General features: G+C 42.9%; 1 protein-coding gene across 1 annotated transcript in view; it reads right to left on the minus strand.

The window, feature by feature from the left end:
• spata6l (spermatogenesis associated 6-like) overlaps nucleotides 1-24453 on the minus strand; it is a 94331-nt gene that overhangs the window by 20 nt on the left and 69858 nt on the right. Inside the window, 3 exon segments of the mRNA XM_060919384.1 lie at nucleotides 161-238; nucleotides 313-406; nucleotides 5589-5734. Of these exon segments, the coding sequence (XP_060775367.1) occupies nucleotides 161-238; nucleotides 313-406; nucleotides 5589-5734 (318 nt within the window).

Consider the following 24453-nt stretch of genomic DNA (forward strand, 5'->3'; position numbering starts at 1 on the left):
GCAGCAGAAAATTTCACTCAGAGAGAGAGTCCTGACTAATTTAATTACCTGAACACAATAATATATCTAATATAATGCTCAATACTGAAAAACACCTTGAAGCATTCTTGTGAAGGTGTTTATAAATATACATATTTTGGTATGAGACAGCCATTTTTACCCTTGCTCTCAGAAAGTCGAGTGGTTGCGATATGGACCTGCGCTCTAACACCTCATCTCTTTCAGACTTCGTTGCACCCTGCCATCAGAGAGGAAACAACATGCAACATGGCACAGATATGGCATCTGTGTGTGTAAATGTGTGTTACTCACATAGGCAAGTCTGTGCACAGCTTGAGGAGAGGTGAGGAGACTGCACACTCGCTCCTGAACCTCTTCCCATGAATTTGGCGAATACAAGAAAGAACTGTTGAAATAAAATGTGCAATACTTAACATATATTTATGGCTGCATGGAAAATGTTAGATCAATGCACTCATTCTAATACATTATTATTTTTATTTAAAAAAATAAGCTAATTCACAGGGACGTTATGGCAGAAACTCCACATAATCTAAGCCTAATAATAAACAGATTAAAAATGTATCATCATTGTAATAGTCAACGGTAAAGCTGCACAATAGCTGTTTATATAGTCCCCTCCAAAAGTACTGGAACTGCAAGGGCAATTCATTTGTTTTTTGCTATACACTGAAGACATTTGAGTTTAAGATCAAAAAATGAGCATGAGACAATAGATCAGAAATTCAGCTTTCATTTCTGGATAGTTGATGTGATAAACAACTTCGAACATGGCACCAATGGTGGCAGACCACCCAGTTTTATGGTGAGCAAAAGTATTTGAACAGATAGGCTTAAAGTGAATTCAAGTAAATAACACTTTACCGGTGGCATGGTGGTGCAGTGTTTAACACCGTCACCTCACAGCAAGCAGGTTCGAGGTTCGAACCTGCCAGTCAACTGAGGCATTTCTTTGTGGAGTTTGTATGTCCTCCCCATGCCTGCGTGGGTTTCCTCTAGTTGCACCGATTTCCTTCCACAGTTCAAAGACGTGGATTAGGTCAACTGGCTACTCTAAATTGCCCATAGGTGTGAGTGTGAATGGTTTTCTGTCTCTCTGTGTTAGTCCTGCAAGAGACTGGTGACCTGTCCATGGTGTATGCCACCTCTCCAGTCCACATGCAACCCGGATACAATGTCTTGCAAAAGTATTCATCCCTCTTGGTGTTTGTCCTGTTTTGTTGCATTACAAGCTGGAATTAAAATGGATTTTTGGAAGATTAGCACCATTTGATTTACACAACATGCCTACAACTTTAAAGGTGAAAACTGTTGTGTTATTGTGACACAAACAATAATTAAGTTGAAAAAAACAGAAATCTGGAGTGTGCATAGATATTCACCCCCCAAAGTCAATACTTTGTAGAGCCACCTTTTGCTGCAATTACAGCTGCAAGTCTCTTGGGGTATGTATCTATTAACTTAGCACATCTAGCCACTGGGATTTTTGCCCATTCCTTAAGGTAAAACTGCTCCAACTCCTTCAAGTTAAATGGGTTGCATTGGTGTACAGCAATCTTCAAGTTATGCCACAGATTCTCAATTGGATCGAGGTCTGGGCTTTGACTAGGCCATTCCAAGACATTTAAATGTTTCCCTTTAAACCACTTCAGTGTAGCTTTAGCAGTATGTTTAGAGTCATTTTCCTGCCGGAATGTAAACCTTCGTCCCTGTCTCAAACCTCTGGCTGACTCAAACAGGTTTTCCTCCATAATTGCCCTGTATTTCATGACATCCATGTTTCCTTCAGCCCTGACCAGCTTTCCTGTCCCTGCAGATGAAAAACATCCCCACTGCATGATGCTGCCACCACCATGCTTCACTGCAGGAATGGTGTTCTCAAGGTGTTGGGTTTGCGCCACACATGGCATTGCTCATGATGGCCAAAAAGTTCAATTTTAGTCTCATTGGACCAGAGAATCTTCTTCCATGTGTTTGGGGAGTCTGCCACATGCTGTTGGGCAAACTCCAAATGTGTTTTCTTAAGCAATGACTTTTTTTCTGGCCACTCTTTCGTAAAGCCCCGCTCTGTGGAGTGTATGGCTTAAAGTGTTTCCGTGGACAGATACTCCCATCTCTGCAGCTCCTTCAGTGTTATCTTTGGTGTCTTTGTTACGTCTCTGATTAATGCCCTCCTTGCCCGGTCTGTGAGTTTTGGTGGGTGGCCTTCTCTCATCAGGTTTGTAGTGGTGCCATATTCTTTCCCTTTTGCTATAATGGATTTAATGGTGCTCCCTGAGATATTCAAAGTTTGGGATATTTTTTATGACCCAACCCTGATCTATACTTCTCCACAACTTTGTCTCTGACCTGTTTGGAGGCTCCTTGGTTTTCATGTTGCTTGCTTAGTAGTGTTGCAGAGTCAGGGTCCTTCCAGAACAGGTTGATTTATACAGACATCATGTGACGGATCATGTGACACTTTGATTGCACACAAGTGGATCTTAATCAACTAATTATGTGACTTATGAAGTGAATTGGTTGGACCAGTTCTTATTTAGGGGTTTCATACGAAAGGGGGTGAATACTTATGCACACTGCAGATTTCTGTTTTTTCAAATTATTGTTTGTGTCACAATTAAAACAACAATTTTCACCTTTAAAGTGGTAGGCATGTTGTGTAAATCAAATGGTGCTAACCCCCCCAAAATCCATTTTAATTCCAGTTTGTAATGCGACAAAATAGGACAAACGCCAAGGAGAATGAATACTTTTGCAAGACACTGTAAAATAACACTGTTATAGACAATGAATTAATGAATGACCACTTAATATTTGAGCATCCCTTGCTTACAATAACTGCATCAAGCCAGTGACTCAGTAACATCATCAAACTGTTGCATTCTTTTTTTGTGATGCTTTTCCAGGCTTGTACTGCAATGTATTTCAGTTGTTGTTTGTTTTGGGGATTTCTCCCTTCAGTCTCCTCTTCAGGATGTGAAATGCTGTTCAACTGGGTTAAGGTCTGGTGATCAACTTGACCAGTCTTTAACCTTCCACTTCTTCCCCGATCCTTTGCTGTGTTGGCAGTGTGTTTTGGGTCACTGTCTTGCTGTATGATGAAGTTGCTCCCAATTAGATTGGATGCATTTCTCTGTAAATGTGAAGACAGAATCTTTCCAAAGACTTCTGAATTAATTTCATCCATACCATCATGAGTTATATTATCAATAAAGGTTAGCCGTGCAAGCCCAAGTCATGGCACTACCTCCACCGTGCTTGAACGATGAGCTTGTGTGTTTTGGATCATGAGCAAATCCTTTCTTTCTCCACATTTTAGCCTTTTTTCACTTTGGTAGAGTTTAATCTTGGTTCCAGAACTTTTGTAGTTCATCTCTGTATTTCTTTGCAAATTTCAATCTGGCCTTCTAGTTCTTACTGCTGATGAGTGGATTGCATGTTGTAGTTTGGCCTTGATATTTCTACTCTCAAAGGCTTCTTTGAAACCTTCATCCCTGCCCTGTGGAGGTTGTTGTCAATGTACAGTAACTAACTGTTGCTTTTGTTTTTCTTCATAGCTCTGACAATGTTTCTGTCATCAACTGCTGTTGTTTTCCTTGGTTGACCTGTTCAATGTTTAGTTGTAAGCACACCAGAGGGTTTTTTCTTTTTCAGAACATTCCAAATTGTTGTATTAACTATGCCCAATGCATGCACAATGGCTCTGATTGATTTTCCCCTCTTATCTTAGCTTCAAAAGGGCTTGCTTTTCTCCCATTGACAGCTCTGTTCTTCATGTTGGTTTATCCTTTTTAATAACAAATGCAGTCTTCATAGTCAAAACCCAGTGCTCAAACTAAGAGTCAGGGGCGATTCTAGCATCTGATCTTTGGGGGTGCTTAGTCCCCAGAGCTGACAGAGGCACCTGGCTTGAACGACAGTGTTTCCACGTTTATTCCCCATTTAGACTAGACTTAACTAGACAAGAAGATAAGACTAGACTTATGCAATGTTTTAACAGAAGCTGACCCAATAAACTATGATATCTACACATTTACAACCACTGACACAAATATTTACGTTATATTTTTAACTAAAGACCTACTACTGCATTTGTAATGTTGGAGCTATTCATTTTGAACAGTGGTAATTGTTAATGTGTTATTGTGTAATAATAGTGTGTATTATTATGATTTTACATTAGTTTACATTAGTTTATCTCATTCTCATCTCATTATCTCTAGCCGCTTTATCCTGTTCTACAGGGTCGCAGACAAGCTGGAGCCTATCCCAGCTGACTACGGGCGAAAGGCGGGGTACACCCTGGACAAGTCGCCAGGTCATCACAGGGCTGACACATAGACACAGACAACCATTCACACCTACAGTCAATTTAGACATTAGTTTATATTTTTTGTTATATTTGTTATATTTTGGTAGTGTTCTTTTGAAAATGTAGGCTATATCCAAACCACACTCACTGTCCCCCCAGACAATGACCAGGGTTTGGATTTGTGAATGATAAGCAAATGTAAACGCTATGTTACATTAAATAAAACTGACTAACACACGGTGGTCTAGCACCGTAGCACTTGTACAGCTCTGCACAAAAGTATCTCGATATGGATGATAAATGTTGTTTTTATCATTCTGTTCATAGACCAGGGAACATCAGTATTGCATTATGCATATTATTGTGTTGTGTTTAACAATTGTAACTCCAGTCCGTACCTTCACATCTCGCTATGCCAGTAATACTCAGGTGCTACTTCGAGTTCCTCATCGGCGTGGAATCCAGTTAAAAAAAACACCATGTCGTAGCAAGCACTCACGCGGACAGGCAACCCAATCAGAGGGGACGCAAGGAGGAGAGGTATTTTACTGGTCATAGAACTATCACGTAACAGGCGAATTCAAGAACACACACACGCCCGCGCACACATTCATTGCGCAGTGCGCAAGGGCACTTATTTCTGAAAATTACGTCCAAAAGCAGTGTTTTTGAGGGTGCTGAGCTAGGGGGTGCTGAGCTCGTTTTTGGGGGTGCTTGAGCACCCCCAAAAATAGGCTAAACACGCCCCTGCTAAGAGTAGACATTCAGAGCTATTATTTGTTTAAACATTCAATCTAACAGGGCACACCTGGGCAACAAGAAACACCAGTCAGTCACACATTCCAAGATTTTTGATCACTTGAAAAATGGGTGGGTTCAAACAAAAGACCATGTTCTAGATGTTTAACGCATCTCAATGTTAATACAGGAAATAACAGCTGAAATTCTGATTTAACATCTCATTCTTTTTTTTATTTCAAACCCAAATGTTCCACTACAGGAATGGAACAGATGCTACAGTGGGCACGGGTCACTAAAACTAAAGATTAGAGAAAGACCAGGCAACATTTTTTCAAATCCTCAACTGTCCAGTTTTTGTGAGCTTGTGCTCATTGTAGCCTCAGGTTCCTGTATTTGACTGGAGTGACAGAAGTGCAATGCGATGTTATGTAATATATTGCGAGAAGAAAAGTAGCCATAAATGAAAAGGAAGAAATGATGACATGCAAGGACATAAAAACACATTCACTCAAACCTGTTCAGCTTTGGGAATGCCATTTTGGAGCAACTCAGTGCAACTGAGCTGGGAGATCCCTCATATCCCAATAGATGATTATGCTGGGATGGCTCCTCTGTGTTGTCAAGGAGATCATCTGTATCTGAGGAGTTGTCATTAGGGAGCTGAAATAATAGACAGAAGGTTCAGTAATGTGTCAGGGCTTGCCTACAAGGGATTCCACTGGGTAAAGAGAGATGGCAAAATGTTGCACAGTATTCTATATTAAAAGTTAATTGTAAACCTATCAAGAAGACAACTCTGGTATCCAAAGTCTGGAGCCACAAGGCTAATGTAGTGTATGGGTAAGCAGATCTGTATAGGTAATGATTACCATTGTGCAAACTGCATGTCTAAATCACACAGTTACCTCAAAAATACCTTTGAGTTGTAAAGTAATCTCTCTCTCTCTCTCTCTCTCTCTCTCTCTCTCTATATATATATATATATATATATATATATATATATATATAGTGCTCAGCGTAAATGAGTACACCCCCTTTGAAAAGTAACATTTTAAACAATATCTCAATGAACACAAACAATTTCCAAAATGTTGGAAAGACAAAGTTTAATATAACATCTGTTTAACTTATAACGTTAAAGTAATGTTAATAATATAAACTTAGATTACACATTTTTCAGTTTTACTCAAATTAGGGTGGTGCAAAAATGAGTACACCCCACAACAAAAACTACTACATCTAGTACTTTGTATGGCCTCCATGATTTTTAATGACAGCACCAAGTCTTCTAGGCATGGAATGAACAAGTTGGCAACATTTTGCAGCATCAATCTTTTTCCATTCTTCAACAATGACCTCTTTTAGTGACTGGATGCTGGATGGAGAGTGATGCTCAACTTGTCTCTTCAAAATTCCCCGTAGGTGTTCGATTGGGTTCAGATCAGGAGACATACTTGGCCACTGAATCACTTTCACCCTGTTTTTCTTCAGAAATCCAACAGTGGCCTTAGATGTGTGTTTAGGATCATTGTCATGTTGGAAACGTGCACGACGACCAAGGGCATGGAGTGATGGTAGCATCTTCTCTTTCAGTATAGAGCAATACGTCTGTGAATTAATGATGCCATCAATGAAATGCAGCTCCCCGACACCAGCAGCACTCATGCAGCCCTACATAAGGACACTGCCACCACCATGTTTCACTGTAGGCACCATGCATTTTTCTTTGTATTCTTCACCTTTGTGATGCCATACAGTTTTGAAGCCATCGGTTCCAAAAACATTTATCTTGGTCTCATCACTCCAGAGTATAGAGTCCCAGTAGTTTTCATCTTTGTCAGCATGGGCCCTGGCAAACTCTAGGCGGGCTTTTTTGTGCCTGGGCTTTAGGAGAGGCTTCTTTCGTGGACGGCATCCATGCATGCCATTCCTCTGCAGTGTACGCCTTATTGTGTCATGGGAAATAGTCACCCCAGTTTGGCTTTCTACTTCTTTAGATAACTGCAGTGAACTTGCATGCCGATTTTCTTCAACCCTTCTCATCAGAAGACGCTCCTGTCGAGGTGTTAACTTCCGTGGACGACCTGGACGTCTCTGTGAGATGGTTGCAGTTCCATCTTTCTTAAATTTTTGTACCACTTTTGCTACAGTATTCTGACTGATAAGTAAAGCTTTGCTGATCTTCTTGTAGCCTTCACCTTTGTGGTGTAAAGAAATTATTTTCTTTGGGGAATTCTGAAGAGACAAGTTGAACATCATTCTCCATCCAGCATCCAGTCACTAAAAGAGGTCATTGTTGAAGAATGGAAAAAGATTGATGTTACAAAATGTCGCCAACTTGTTCATTCCATGCCTAGAAGACTTGGTGCTGTCATTAAAAATCATGCAGGCATACAAAGTACTAGATGTAGTAGTTTTTGTTGTGGGGTGTACTCATTTTTGCACCACCCTAATTTCAAGTCAAGTCAAGTCAACTTTATTGTCAAATATGCTATACATGCTCGACATACAGCACAGATGAAATTTCAGTCCTCTCTGACCCACGGTGCAAACAGGCAATGCAATAAATAAAAATAAAAATAGAATAATTGAAAAAACAAACAAACAAACAATATAAACAGTATAAACACTCTAGATAAGAACTAGACATAGACTAAACACTCAAACAAACAATATAAACAGTATAAACACTAGATAAGAACTAGACAGACTAAACACTCAAACAATATAAACAGTATAAACACTCTAGATAAGGACTAGACGTAGACTAAACACTCATATATACGGTACATACATATACACACATACACACATGTAAATTGGTGCAAATAAACAAACAGTCAAGGGCATTTGAGGTATAACAGGTAAACATGAAATAAGCAGTATAAACAAATTAAAGCCGCAAGCGGCCTCGACGGGCCCTCGCGCCAGCGGCCAAGGGGGGCGGGGGCATGCGTCCCCGCGAAAGACCTTCCACAGCTTCTTCGTCAAGAGACATTACTCCCACAATGGCGACAAAGCACAGAAATGGACACAGAGTACACGGTGCGCTGAGATGTTGTCATGGACAGAACATTTTATGCCATGGCTTCCCAACCAAATTAATGTATTTACCTCATCAGTCACCAAGCTATAGCTACATAGGATTGTCTTCTGTTAGACATCTATTAGTCTGTATGTAACGCTACAACACTTGCTCCCGACTGCCTACCCATCCCCCACAAGTCATGTGTGTTTAAGGCAACCAAAACAACATACTCCTGGTGCCTCATGATTGTAAACACCTGTCCTGCAACTGCTACAGCGCAATGAGCGCCCCCAGTGGTGAAAGTTCACCAAATTTGGTATACATGTCAAGGGGCCTATGAAGAGTTGTTGTGTCAAGTTTGATCAAGTTTGACCAATCAGAAGCCGAGATATAAATTGTTGCCTGAAAACAGCGCCCCCAGTGGCAAAAGTTCACAAAATTTGGCACATATGTCAGGTGACCTGTTAAGAGTGTGCGTATCAAGTTTGATCAAGATTGAGTAAATCGAAGATGAGATATTGATTTTTGAAGAATAAATTTTTTGGTTTTTCCCATGTCAGTAGGTGGCGCTATGCTGTACATGAGCGATTATGAGTTGGAAAAATAAGTGTCTACAACAGCAACGTACTATCACAAGGTAGTGGTGTGAAGGAAAAGCATTATGGAACTATTTACCCAAAACCCGTTTTGGAGCAATTGCGTCGGCCAAAAACAGCGCCCCCCATGGACGAAAATTCCCAAAATGTGGTATACATGACATGGGAGGTAGTAAGAGGGTGGCCGTGAAGTTTGACCAAATTTGAGGAAAGATTGGATTTTTTGCCGAAAAATAGCGCCCCCAGTGGCGAAATATCACAGAAATTGGGTAACATGTCAGAAGCCCAATGAATGATTTGCCTGTGAAGTATGAGCAGTTTTGAGCAATTAGAAGATTTGTTATGAATTTTTAAGGATGTAAAATTTTGCATTGAAAATTGATTGACGTATAACTTCTGAACGGTTTATCCTACATGAAACGAATTCAGAAACTTTTGTGAGCCATGTCTGTAGATGATAGCTATCAATTTTGGTGACATTCCCATGAACGGCCTAGGAGGAGTTGCGCCGTCTTCGTGGCCATGCATTTCGCACAAAAGTGAAATTACCTCACGTCCTGTTGGGCGTGGCTAATGCATTGGCATTACATTTTTGTCCCGCTTAGTGAGATACATATGGGTACCAAATGGCATGCCACTACTACAAACTACATGGCAACCAGGCACCTTAATGCGGGAGGCCAAAATCACAACGACTTAGGGGGCGCTATAGAGGCCCTGAGGCCCGCCTGGATCTGGGCTTCTGGTTCTCAGTAGCGGTGGCAGTCTATGAAAAAGGAGCCAAATTTCGTGCGTTGTCGACCATGGCAAGCGCCCCAATAAGGGTCTTGTAAACAGTTTGCTTGCCAAGTTTGACAAATCAGAAGCTGCAATATCTTTTTTGCCATAACCAGCACCCCCAGGGGCGAAAGTGCACAAAATTTGGCGTACATGTCAGGAGAGCTATGAAGAGTTTGCGTATGAAGTTTGATGACAATTGAGTAAATAGAAGATGAGATATAGATTTTTGAAGAATAAATTTTTTGGTTTTTCCCATGTCAGTAGGTGGCGCTATGCTGTACATGAGCAATTATGAGTTGGAAAAGTAAGTGTCTACAACAGCAACGTACTATCACAAGGTAGTGGTGTGAAGGAAAAGCATAATGGAATTATTTACCAAAAACCCGTTTTGGAGCAATTGCGTCGGCCAAAAACAGCGCCCCCCATGGACGAAAATACCCAAAACGTGGTATACATGACATGGGAGGTAGTAAGAGGGTGGCCGTGAAGTTTGACCAAATTTGAGGAAAGACTGGATTTTTTGCCGAAAAATAGCGCCCCCAGTGGCGAAATATCACAGAAATTGGGTAACATGTCAGAAGCCCAATGAGTGATTTGCGTGTGAAGTATGAGCAGTTTTGAGCAATCAGAAGATTTGTTATGAATTTTTAAGCATGTAAAATTTTGCATCGAAAATTGATTGACATATAACTTCTGAACGGTTTATCCTACGTGAAACGTATTTAGTAACTTTTGTCAGCCATGTCTGTAGATGATGTGTATCAATTTTGGTGACATTCCTATGAACGGTCTAGGAGGAGTTGCGCCGTCTTCGTGGCCATGCATTTCGCAGAAAAGTGAAATTACCTCACTTCCTGTTGGGCGTGGCTAATGCATTGGCATTACATTTTTGTCCGGCTTAGTGAGCTACATATGCGTACCAAATGGCATGCCACTACTACAAACTACACGGCACCCAGGCACCTTAAAGCGGGAGGCCAAAATCACAACGACTTAGGGGGCGCTATAGAGGCCCTGAGCCCCGGCCAAGTTTGGGCTTTTGGTTCTGAGTAGCGGTGGCAATTCTCGGAACTGGTGCCAAATTTGGTGCGTTTTCGCCCATGGCAAGCGCCCCGAAAATGGCCCAACAGCGGAGAAAAATAAAGAAGAAGAAGAAGAAGAAGAAGAGGGAAGAATAATAATTAAAGCCGCAAGCGGCCTCGACGGGCCCTCGCGCCAGCGGCCAAGGGGGGCGGGGGCATGCGTCCCCGCGAAATAACTTCCACAGCTTCTTCGGCAAGAGACATTACTCCCACAATGGCGACAAAGCACAGAATTGGACACATGGTAACAATAGGGTTTGCCATAACCAGCACCCCCAGGGGCGAAAGTGCACAAAATTTGGCGTATATGTCAGGTGAGCTATGAAGAGTTTGCGTATGAAGTTTGATGACAATTGAGTAAATAGAAGATGAGATATAGATTTTTGAAGAATAAATTTTTTGGTTTTTCCCATGTCAGTAGGTGGCGCTATGCTGTACATGAGCGATTATGAGTTGGAAAAATAAGTTTCTACAACAGCAACGTACTTTCACAAGGTAGTGGTGTGAAGGGAAAGCATTATGGAATTATTTACCAAAAACCCGTAATGGAGCAATTGCATCGGCCAAAAACAGTGCCCCCCATGGACGAAAATTCCCAAAATGTGGAATACATGACATGGGAGGTAGAAAAAGGGTGGCTGTGAAGTGTGAACAAATTTGAGGAAAGATTGGATTTTTTGCCCAAAAATAGCGCCCCCAGTGGCGAAAGTGCACAAAATTTGGCGTATATGTCAGGGGAGGTATGAAGAGTTTGCGTATGAAGTTTGATGACAATTGAGTAAATAGAAGATGAGATATAGATTTTTGAAGAATAAATTTTTTGGTTTTTCCCATGTCAGTAGGTGGCGCTATGCTGTACATGAACGATTATGAGTTGGAAAAATAAGTGTCTACAACAGCAACGTACTATCACGAGGAAGTGGTGTGAAGGAAAAGCATTATGGAATTATTTACCAAAAACACGTTTTGGAGCAATTGCGTCGGACAAAAACAGCGCCCCCCATGGACGAAAATTTCCAAAACGTGGTATACATGACATGGGAGGTAGTAAGAGGGTGGCCGTGAAGTTTGACCAAAATTGAGGAAAGATTGGAATTTTTGCCCAAAAATAGCGCCCCCAGTGGCGAAACATCACAGAAATTGGGTAACATGTCAGAAGCCCAATGAGTGATTTGCATGTGAAGTATGAGCAGTTTTGAGCAATCAGAAGATTTGTTATGAATTTTTAAGCATGTAAAATTTTGCATCGAAAATTGATTGATGCATAACTTCTGAACGCTTTATCCTACATGAAACGTATTTAGTAACTTTTGTCAGCCATGTCTGTAGATGATGTGTATCAATTTTGGTGACATTCCTATGAACGGTCTAGGAGGAGTTGCGCCGTCTTCGTGGCCATGCATTTCGCACAAAAGAGAAATTACCTCACTTCCTGTCGGGCGTGGCTAATGCATTGGCATTACATTTTTGTCCGGCTTAGTGAGATACATACGCGTACCAAATTGCATGCCACTACTACAAACTATATGGCAACCAGGCACCTTAATGCGGGAGGCCAAAATCACAACGACTTAGGGGGCGCTATGGAGGCCCTGAGCCCCGGCCAAGTTTGGGCTTCTGGTTCTGAGTAGCGGTGGCAATTCTCGGAACTGGTGCCAAATTTCGTGCGTTTTCGCCCATGGCAAGCGCCCCGAAAATGGCCCAACAGCGGAGAAAAATAAAGAAGAAGAAGAAGACGGAAGAAGAAGAAGAAGAAGAAGAAGAAGACGGAAGAATAATAATAGTGAACTCTTACAAGAACAATAGGGCCTTCGCCCATAGGGCTCGGGCCCTAATTAAAGCCGCAAGCGGCCTCGACGGGCCCTCGCGCCAGCGGCCAAGGGTGGCGGGGGCATGCGTCCCCGCGAAATACCTTCCACAGCTTCTTCGGCAAGAGACATTACTCCCACAATGGCGACAAAGCACAGAATTGGACACAGAGTACACGGTGCGCTGAGATGTTGTCATGGACAGAACATTTTATGCCATGGCTTCCCAACCAAATTAATGTATTTACCTCATCAGTCACCAAGCTATAGCTACATAGGATTGTCTTCTGTTAGACATCTATTAGTCTGTATGTAACGCTACAACACTTGCTCCCGACTGCCTACCCATCCCCCACAAATCATGTGTGTTTAAGGCAACCAAAACAACATACTCCTGGTGCCTCATGATTGTAAACACCTCTCCTGCAACTGCTACAGCGCAATTAGCGCCCCCAGTGGTGAAAGTTCACCAAATTTGGTATACATGTCAAGGGACCTATGAAGAGTTGTTGTGTCAAGTTTGATCAAGTTTGACCAATCAGAAGCTGAGATATAAATTGTTGCCTGAAAACAGCGCCCCCAGTGGCAAAAGTTCACAAAATTTGGGAGAAATGTCAGGTGACCTGTTAAGAGTCTGCGTATCAAGTTTGATCAAGATTGAGTAAATAGAAGATGAGATATTGATTTTTGAAGAATAAATGTTTTGGTTTTTCCCATGTCAGTAGGTGGCGCTATGCTGTACATGAGCGATTATGAGTTGGAAAAATAAGTGTCTACAACAGCAACGTACTATCACAAGGTAGTGGTGTGAAGGAAAAGCATTATGGAATTATTTACCAAAAACCCGTTTTGGAGCAATTGCGTTGGCCAAAAACAGCGCCCCACATGGACGAAAATTCCCAAAATGTGGTATACATGACATGGGATGTAGTAAGAGGGTGGCCGTGAAGTTTGACCAAATTTGAGGAAAGATTGGAAGTTTTGCCCAAAAATAGCGCCCCCAGTGGCGAAATATCACAGAAATTGGGTAGCATGTCAGAAGCCCAATGAGGGATTTGCGTGTGAAGTATGAGCAGTTTTGAGCAATTAGAAGATTTGTTATGAATTTTTAAGCATGTAAAATGTTGCATTGAAAATTGATTGACGTAAAACTTCTGAACGGCTAATCCTACGTGAAACGTATTTAGGAACTTTTGTCAGCCATGTCTGTAGATGATGTCTATCAATTTTGGTGACATTCCTATGAACGGCCTAGGAGGAGTTGCGCCGTCTTCGTGGCCATGCATTTCGCACAAAAGTGAAATTACCTCACTTCCTGTTGGGCGTGGCTAAAGCATTGGCATTACATTTTTGTCCGGCTTAGTGAGATACATATGCGTACCAAATGGCATGCCACTACTACAAACTACATGGCACCCAGGCACCTTTATGTGGGAGGCCAAAATCACAACGACTTAGGGGGCGCTAAAGAGGCCCTGAGGCCCGCCTGGATCTGGGCTTCTGGCTCTCAGTAGCGGAGGCAGTCTAAGAAAAAGGAGCCAAATTTCGTGCGTTGTCGACCATGGCAAGCGCCCCAATAAGGGTCTTGTAAAGAGTTTGCTTGCCAAATTTGACAAATCAGAAGCTGCAATATCATTTTTGCCATAACCAGCACCCCCAGGGGCGAAAGTGCACAAAATTTGGCGTACATGTCAGGTGAGCTATGAAGAGTTTGGGTATGAAGTTTGATGACAATTGAGAAAATATAAGATGAGATATAGATTTTTGAAGAATAAATTTTTTGGTTTTTCCCATGTCAGTAGGTGGCGCTATGCTGTACATGAGCGATTATGAGCTGGAAAAATAAGTGTCTACAACAGCAACGTACTATCACAAGGTAGTGGTGTGAAGGAAAAGCATTATGGAATTATTTACCAAAAACCCGTTTTGGAGCAATTGCATCGGCCAAAAACAGCGCCCCCCATGGACGAAAATTTCCAAAACGTGGTATACATGACATGGGAGGGAGTAAGAGGGTGGCCGTGAAGTTTGACCAAATTTGAGGAAAGATTGGAATTTTTGCCCAAAAATAGCGCCCCCAGTGGCGAAATATCACAGAAATTGGGTAACATGTCAGATGCCCAATGAGTGATTTGCGTGTGAAGTATGAGCAGTTTTGAGCAATCAGAAGATTTGTTATGAATTTTTAAGCATGTAAAATTTTGCATCGAAAATTGATTGACGTATAACTTCTGAACGGTATATCCTACGTGAAACGTATTTAGTAACTTTTGTCAGCCATGTCTGTAGATGATGTGTATCAATTTTGGTGACATTCCTATGAACGGTCTAGGAGGAGTTGCGCCGTCTTCGTGTCCATGCATTTCGCACAAAAGTGAAATTACCTCACTTCCTATTGGGCGTGGCTAATGCATTGGCATTACATTTTTGTCCGGCTTAGTGAGATACATATGCGTACCAAATGGCATGCCACTACGACAAACTACCTGGCACCCAGGCACCTTTATGCGGGAGGCCAAAATCACAACGACTTAGGGGGCGCTATAGAGGCCCTGAGCCCCGGCCAAGTTTGGGCTTCTGGTTCTGAGTAGCGGTGGCAATTCTCGGAACTGGTGCCAAATTTCGTGCGTTTTCGCCCATGGCAAGCGCCCCGAAAATGGCCCAACAGCGGAGAAAAATAAAGAAGAAGAAGAAGAAGAAGAAGAAGACGGAAGAATAATTAAAGCCGCAAGCGGCCTCGACGGGCCCTCGCGCCAGCGGCCAAGGGGGGCGGGGGCATGCGTCCCCGCGAAATACCTTCCACAGCTTCTTCGGCAAGAGACATTACTCCCACAATGGCGACAAAGCACAGAATCGGACACAGAGTACACGGTGCGCTGAGATGTTGTCATGGACAGAAAATTTTATGCCATGGCTTCCCAACCAAATTAATGTATTTACCTCATCAGTCACCAAGCTATAGCTACATAGGATTGTCTTCTGTTAGACATCCATTAGTCTGTATGTAACGCTACAACACTTGCTCCCGACTGCCTACCCATTCCCCACAAGTCATGTTTGTTTAAGGCAACCAAAACAGCATACTCCTGGTGCCTCATGATTGTAAACACCTCTCCTGCAACTGATACAGCGCAATGAGCGCCCCCAGTGGTGAAAGTTCACCAAATTTGGTATACATTTCAAGGGACCTATGAAGAGTTGTTGTGTCAAGTTTGATCAAGTTTGACCAATCAGAAGCCGAGATATAAAATGTTGCCTGAAAACAGCGCCCCCAGTGGCAAAAGTTTACAAAATTTGGGAGATATGTCAGGTGACCTGTTAAGAGTGTGCGTGTCAAGTTTGATCAAGATTGAGTAAGTAGAAGATGAGATATTGATTTTTGAAGAAAAAATGTTTTGGTTTTTCCCATGTCAGTAGGTGGCGCTATGCTGTACATGAGCGATTATGAGTTGGAAAAATAAGTGTCTACAACAGCAACGTACTATCACAAGGTAGTGGTGTGAAGGAAAAGCATTATGGAATTATTTACCAAAAACCCGTTTTGGAGCAATTGCGTCGGCCAAAAACAGCGCCCCCCATGGACGAAAATTCCCAAAATGGGGTATACATGACATGGGAGGTAGTAAGAGGGTGGCCGTGAAGTTTGACCAAATTTGAGGAAAGATTGGATTTTTTGCCCAAAAATAGCGCCCCCAGTGGCGAAATATCACAGAATTTGGGTAGCATGTCAGAAGCCCAATGAGTGATTTGTGTGTGAAGTATGAGCAGTTTTGAGCAATTAGAAGAATTGTTATGAATTTTTAAGCATGTAAAATTTTGCATTGAAAATTGATTGACGTATAACTTCTGAACGGCTTATCCCACGTGAAACGCATTTAGGAACTTTTGTCAGCCATGTCTGTAGATGATGTCTATCAATTTTGGTGACATTCCTATGAACGGCCTAGGAGGAGTTGCGCCGTCTTCGTGGCCATGCATTTCGCACAAAAGTGAAATTACCTCACTTCCTGTTGGGCGTGGCTAATGCATTGGCATTACATTTTTGTCCGGCTTAGTGAGATACATATGCGTACCAAATGGCATGCAACTACTACAAACGACATGGCAACCAGGCACCGTTATGCGGGAGGCCAAAATCACAACGACTTAGGGGGCGCTAAAGAGGCCCTGAGGCCCGCCTGGATCTGGGCTTCTGGTTCTCAGTAGCGGTGGCAGTGTAAGAAAAAGGAGCCAAATTTCGTGCGTTGTCGACCATGGCAAGCGCCCCAAAAAGGGTCTTGTAAAGAGTTTGCTTGCCAAGTTTGACAAATCAGAAGCTGCAATATCATTTTTGCCATAACCAGCACCCCCAGAGGCAAAAGTGCACAAAATTTGGCGTATATGTCAGGTGAGCTATGAAGAGTTTGCGTATGAAGTTTGATGACAATTGAGTAAATAGAAGATGAGATATAGATTTTTGAAGAATAAATTTTTAGGTTTTTCCCATGTCAGTAGGTGGCGCTATGCTGAACATGAGCGATTATGAGGTGGAAAAATAAGTGTCTACAACAGCAACGTACTATCACAAGGTAGTGGTGTGAAGGGAAAGCATTATGGAATAATTTACCAAAAACCCGTTTTGGAGCAATTGCGTCGGCCAAAAACAGCGCCCCCCATGGACGAAAATACCCAAAATGTGGTATACATGACATGGGAGGTAGTAAGAGGGTGGCCGTGAAGTTTGACCAAATTTGAGGAAAGATTGGATTTTTTGCCCAAAAATAGCGCCCCCAGTGGCGAAATATCACAGAAATTGGGTGACATGTCAGAAGCCCAATGACTGATGTGTGTGTGAAGTATGAGCAGTTTTGAGCAACTAGAAGATTTGTTATGAATTTTTAAGCATGTAAAATTTCGCATCGAAAATTGATTGACGTATAACTTCTGAACGGTTTATGCTACGTGAAAGTTATTTAGTAACTTTTGTCAGCCATGTCTCTAGATGATGTCTATCAATTTTGGTGACATTCCTATGAACGGTCTAGGAGGAGTTGCGCTGTCTTCGTGGCCATGCATTTCGCACAAAAGTGAAATTACCTCACTTCCTGTTGGGCGTGGCTAATGCATTGGCATTACATTTTTGTCCGGCTTAGTGAGATACATATGCGTACCAAATGGCATGCCACTACTACAAACGACATGGCAACCAGGCACCTTAATGCGGGAGACCAAAATCACAACGACTTAGGGGGCGCTATAGAGGCCCTGAGCCCCGGCCAAGTTTGGGCTTTTGGTTCTGAGTAGCGGTGGCAATTCTCGGAACTGGTGCCAAATTTCGTGCGTTTTCGCCCATGGCAAGTGCCCCGAAAATGGCCCAACAGCGGAGAAAAATAAAGAAGACGGAAGAATAATTAAAGCCGCAAGCGGCCTCGACGGGCCCTCGCGCCAGAGGCCAAGGGGGGCGGGGGCATGCGTCCCCGCGAAATACCTTCCACAGCTTCTTTGGCAAGAGACATTACTCCCACAATGGTGACAAAGCACAGAATTGGACACAGAGTACACGGTGCGCTGAGATGTTGTCATGGACAGAACATTTTATGCCATGGCTTCCCAACCAAATTAATGTATTTACCTCATCAGTCACCAAGCTATAGCTACATAGGATTGTCTTCTGTTAGACATCTATTAGTCTGTATGTAACGCTACAACACTTGCTCCCGACTGCCTACCCATTCCCCACAAGTAATGTGTGTTTAAGGCAACCAAAACAACATACTCCTGGTGCCTCATGATTGTAAACACCTCTCCTGCAACTGCTACAGTGCAATGAGCGCCCCCAGTGGTCCACAAGTCATGTGTGTTTAAGGCAACCAAAACAACATACTCCTGGTGCCTCATGATTGTAAACACCTCTCCTGCAACTGCTACAGCGCAATGAGCGCCCCCAGTGGTGAAAGTTCACCAAATTTGGTATACATGTCAAGGGACCTATGAAGAGTTGTTTTGTAAAGTTTGATCAAGTTTGACCAATCAGAAGCCGAGATATAAATTGTTGCCTGAAAACAGCGCCCCCAGTGGCAAAAGTTCACAAAATTTGGCACATATGTCAGGTGACCTGTTAAGAGTGTGCGTATCAAGTTTGATCAAGATTGAGAAAATAGAAGATGAGATATTGATTTTTGAAGAATAAATTTTTTGGTTTCTCCCATGTCAGTAGGTGGTGCTATGCTACAACACTTGCTCCCGACTGCCTACCCATTCCCCACAAGTCATGTGTGTTTAAGGCAACCAAAACAACATACTCCTGGTGCCTCATGAATGTAAACACCTCTCCTGCAACTGCTACAGCGCAATGAGCGCCCCCAGAGGTGAAAGTTCACCAAATTTGGTATACATGTCAAGGGACCTATGAAGAGTTGTTTTGTAAAGTTTGATCAAGTTTGACCAATCAGAAGCCGAGATATAAATTGTTGCCTGAAAACAGTGCCCCCAGTGGCAAAAGTTCACAAAATTTGGCACATATGTCAGGTGACCTGTTAAGAGTGTGCGTATCAAGTTTGATCAAGATTGAGAAAATAGAAGATGAGATATTGATTTTTGAAGAATAAATTTTTTGGTTTCTCCCATGTCAGTAGGTGGCGCTATGCTGCACATGAGCGATTATGAGTTGGAAAAATAAGTGTCTACAACAGCAACGTAATATCACAAGGTAGTGGTGTGAAGGAGAAGCATTATGGAATTATTTACCAAAAACCTGTTTTGGAGCAATTGCGTTGGCCAAAAACAGCGCCCCCCATGGACGAAAATTCCCAAAATGAGGTGTACATGACATGGGAGGTAGTAAGAGGGTGGCCGTGAAGTTTGACCAAATTTGAGGAAAGATTGGATTTTTTGCCCAAAAATAGCGCCCCCAGTGGCGAAATATCACAGAAAATGGGTAACATGTCAGATGCCCAATGAGTGATTTGCGTGTGAAGTATGAGCAGTTTTGAGCAATTTGAAGATATGTTATGAATTTTTAAGCATGTAAAATTTTGCATTGAAAATTGATTGACGTATAACTTCTGAACGGTTTATTCTACGTGAAACCTATTTAGGAACTTTTGTCAGCCATGTCTGTAGATGATGTCTCTCAATTTTGGTGACATTCCTATGAACGGTCTAGGAGGAGTTGCGCCGTTTTCGTGGCCATGCATTTCGCACAAAAGTGAAATTACCTTACTTCCTGTTGGGCGTGGCTAATGCATTGGCATTACATTTTTGTCCGGCTTAGTGAGATACATATGCGTACCAAATGGCATGCCACTACTACAAACTACATGGCAACCAGGCACCTTAATGCGGGAGGCCAAAATCACAATGAGTTAGGGGGCGCTATAGAGGCCCTGAGGCCCGCCTGGATCTGGGCTTCTGGTTCTCAGTAGCCGTGGGAGTCTAAGAAAAAGGAGCCAAATTTCGTGCGAAGTCGACCATGGCAAGCGCCCCAAAAAGGGTCTTGTAAAGAGTTTGCTTGCCAATTTTGACAAATCAGAAGCTGCAATATCATTTCTGCCATAACCCGCACCCCCAGGGGCGAAAGTGCACAAAATTTGGCGTACATGTAAGGTGAGCTATGCAGAGTTTGCGTATGAAGTTTGATGACAATTGAGTAAACAGAAGATGAGATATAGATTTTTGAAGAATAAATTTTTTGGTTTTTCCCATGTCAGTAGGTGGCGCTATGCTGTACATGAGTGATTATGAGATGGAAAAATAAGTGTCCACAACAGCAACGCACTATCACAAGGTAGTGGTGTAAAGGAAAAGCATTATGGAATAATTTACCAAAAACCCGTTTTGGAGAAATTGCGTCGGCCAAAAACAGCGCCCCCCATGGACGAAAATTCCCAAAATGTGGTATACATGACATGGGAGGTAGTAAGAGGGTGGCCGTGACGTTTGACCAAATTTGAGGAAAGATTGGATTTTTTGCCCCAAAATAGCGCCCCCAGTGGCGAAATATCACAGAAATTGGGTAACATGTCAGAAGCCCAATGAGTGATTAGCGTGTGAAGTATGAGCAGTGTTGAGCAATTAGAAGATTTGTTATGAATTTTTTAGCATGTAAAATTTTGAAGTGAAAATTGATTGACGTATAACTTCTGAACGGTTTATCCTACGTGAAACGTATTTAGTAACTTTTGTCAGCCATGTCTGTAGATGATGTGTATGAGTTTTGGTGACATTCCTATGAACGGTCTAGGAGGAGTTGCGCCGTCTTCGTGGCCATGCATTTCACACAAAAGTGAAATTACCTCACTTCCTGTTGGGCGTGGCTAATGCATTGGCATTACATTTTTGTCCGGCCTAGTGAGATACATATGCATACCAAATGGCATGCCACTACTACAAACTATAAGGCAACCAGGCACCTTAATGCGGGAGGCCAAAATCACAACGACTTAGGGGGCGCTATAGAGGCCCTGAGCCCCGGCCAAGTGTGGGCTTTTGGTTCTGAGTAGCGGTGGCAATTCTCGGAAGTGCCGCCAAATTTCGCGCGTTTTCGCCCATGGCAAGCGCCCCGAAAATGGCCCAACAGCGGAGAAAAATAAAGAAGAAGAAGAATTAAAGCCGCAAGCGGCCTCGACGGGCCCTCGCGCCAGCGGCCAAGGGGGGCGGGGGCATGCGTCCCCGCGAAATACCTTCCACAGCTTCTTTGGCAAGAGACATTACTCCCACAATGGTGACAAAGCACAGAATTGGACACAGAGTACACGGTGCGCTGAGATGTTGTCATGGACAGAACATTTTATGCCATGGCTTCCCAACCAAATTAATGTATTTACCTCATCAGTCACCAAACTATAGCTACATAGGATTGTCTTCTGTTAGACATCTATTAGTCTGTATGTAACGCTACAACACTTGCTCCCGACTGCCTACCCATTCCCCACAAGTCATGTGTGTTTAAGGCAACCAAAACAACATACTCCTGGTGCCTCATGATTGTAAACACCTCTCCTGCAACTGCTACAGTGCAATGAGCGCCCCCAGTGGTCCACAAGTCATGTGTGTTTAAGGCAACCAAAACAACATACTCCTGGTGCCTCATGATTGTAAACACCTCTCCTGCAACTTCTACAGCACAATGAGCGCCCCCAGTGGTGAAAGTTCACCAAATTTGGTATACATGTCAAGGGACCTATGAAGAGTTGTTTTGTAAAGTTTGATCAAGTTTGACCAATCAGAAGCCGAGATATAAATTGTTGCCTGAAAACAGCGCCCCCAGTGGCAAAAGTTCACAAAATTTGGCACGTATGTCAGGTGACCTGTTAAGAGTGTGCGTATCAAGTTTGATCAAGATTGAGAAAATAGAAGATGAGATATTGATTTTTGAAGAATAAATTTTTTGGTTTCTCCCATGTCAGTAGGTGGCGCTATGCTGCACATGAGCGATTATGAGTTGGAAAAATAAGTGTCTACAACAGCAACGTAATATCACAAGGTAGTGGTGTGAAGGAGAAGCATTATGGAACTATTTACCAAAAACCTGTTTTGGAGCAATTGCGTTGGCCAAAAACAGCGCCCCCCATGGACGAAAATTCCCAAAATGAGGTGTACATGACATGGGAGGTAGTAAGAGGGTGGCCGTGAAGTTTGACCAAATTTGAGTAAAGATTGGATTTTTTGCCCAAAAATAGCGCCCCCAGTGGCGAAATATCACAGAAATTGGGTAACATGTCAGATGCCCAATGAGTGATTTGCGTGTGAAGTATGAGCAGTTTTGAGCAATTTGAAGATATGTTATGAATTTTTAAGCATGTAAAATTTTGCATTGAAAATTGATTGACGTATAACTTCTGAACGGTTTATTCTACGTGAAACTTATTTAGGATCTTTTGTCAGCCATGTCTGTAGATGATGTCTATCAATTTTGGTGACATTCCTATGAACGGTCTAGGAGGAGTTGCGCCGTTTTCGTGGCCATGCATTTCGCACAAAAGTGAAATTACCTTACTTTCTGTTGGGCGTGGCTAATGGATTGGCATTACATTTTTGTCCGGCTTAGTGAGATACATATGCGTACCAAATGGCATGCCACTACTACAAACTACATGGCAACCAGGCACCTTAATGCGGGAGGCCAAAATCACAATGAGTTAGGGGGCGCTATAGAGGCCCTGAGGCCCGCCTGGATCTGGGCTTCTGGTTCTCAGTAGCGGTGGCAGTCTAAGAAAAAGGAGCCAAATTTCGTGCGATGTCGACCATGGCAAGCGCCCCAAAAAGGGTCTTGTAAAGAGTTTGCTTGCCAATTTTGACAAATCAGAAGCTGCAATATCATTTCTGCCATAACCCGCACCCCCAGGGGCGAAAGTGCACAAAATTTGGCGTACATGTCAGGTGAGCTATGAAGAGTTTGCGTATGAAGTTTGATGACAATTGAGTAAACAGAAGATGAGATATAGAGTTTTGAAGAATAAATTTTTTGGTTTTTCCCATGTCAGTAGGTGGCGCTGTGCTGTACATGAGTGATTATGAGATGGAAAAATAAGTGTCCACAACAGCAACGCACTATCACAAGGTAGTGGTGTAAAGGAAAAGCATTATGGAATAATTTACCAAAAACCCGTTTTGGAGAAATTGCGTCGGCCAAAAACAGCGCCCCCCATGGACGAAAATTCCCAAAATGTGGTATACATGACATGGGAGGTAGTAAGAGGGTGGCCGTGAAGTTTGACCAAATTTGAGGAAAGATTGGATTTTTTGCCCAAAAATAGCGCCCCCAGTGGCGAAATATCACAGAAATTGGGTAACATGTCAGAAGCCCAATGACTGATTAGCGTGTGAAGTATGAGCAGTGTTGAGCAATTAGAAGATTTGTTATGAATTTTTTAGCATGTAAAATTTTGAAGTGACAATTGATTGACGTATAACTTCTGAACGGTTTATCCTACGTGAAACGTATTTAGTAACTTTTGTCAGCCATGTCTGTAGATGATGTGTATCAATTTTGGTGACATTCCTATGAACGGTCTAGGAGGAGTTGCGCCGTCTTCGTGGCCATGCATTTCACACAAAAGTGAAATTACCTCACTTCCTGTTGGGCGTGGCTAATGCATTGGCATTACATTTTTGTCCGGCTTAGTGAGATACATATGCTTACCAAATGGCATGCCACTACTACAAACTATATGGCAACCAGGCACCTTAATGCGGGAGGCCAAAATCACAACGACTTAGGGGGCGCTATAGAGGCCCTGAGCCCCGGCCAAGTGTGGGCTTTTGGTTCTGAGTAGCGGTGGCAATTCTCGGAAGTGGCGCCAAATTTCGCGCGTTTTCGCCCATGGCAAGCGCCCCGAAAATGGCCCAACAGCGGAGAAAAATAAAGAAGAAGAATAATAATAGTGAACTCTTACAAGAACAATAGGGCCTTCGCCCTATAGGGCTCGGGCCCTAATAATAGTGAACTCTTACAAGAACAATAGGGCCTTCGCCCTATACGGCTCGGGCCCTAATTAAAGCCGCAAGCGGCCTCGACGGGCCCTCGCGCCAGCGGCCAAGGGGGGCGGGGGCATGCGTCCCCGCGAAATACCTTCCACAGCCTCTTCGGCAAGAGACTTACTCCCACAATGGCGACAAACCACAGAAATGGACACATGGCAACAATAGGGTCTCGCACTGAACGGTGCTCGGGGGGCGCTATAGAGGCCCTGAGGCCGGCCTGGATCTGGGCTTCTGGGTCTCAGTAGCGGTGGCAGTCTAAGAAAAAGGAGCCAAATTTCTTGCGTTGTCGACCAAGGCAAGCGCCCCAATAAGGGTCTTGTAAAGAGTTTGCTTGCCAAGTTTGACAAATCAGAAGCTGCAATATCTTTTTTGCCATAACCAGCACCCCCAGGGGCGAAAGTGCACAAAATTTGGCGTATATGTCAGGTGAGCTATGAAGAGTTTGCGTATGAAGTTTGATGACAATTGAGTAAATAGAAGATGAGATATAGATTTTTGAAGAATAAATTTTTTGGTTTTTCCCATGTCAGTAGGTGGCGCTATGCTGTACATGAGCGATTATGAGTTGGAAAAATAAGTGTCAACAACAGCAACGAACTTTCACAAGGTAGTTGTGTGAAGG

This window comes from Neoarius graeffei, chromosome 1, assembly GCF_027579695.1.
Source record: "Neoarius graeffei isolate fNeoGra1 chromosome 1, fNeoGra1.pri, whole genome shotgun sequence".
Classification (NCBI taxonomy): domain Eukaryota; kingdom Metazoa; phylum Chordata; class Actinopteri; order Siluriformes; family Ariidae; genus Neoarius; species Neoarius graeffei.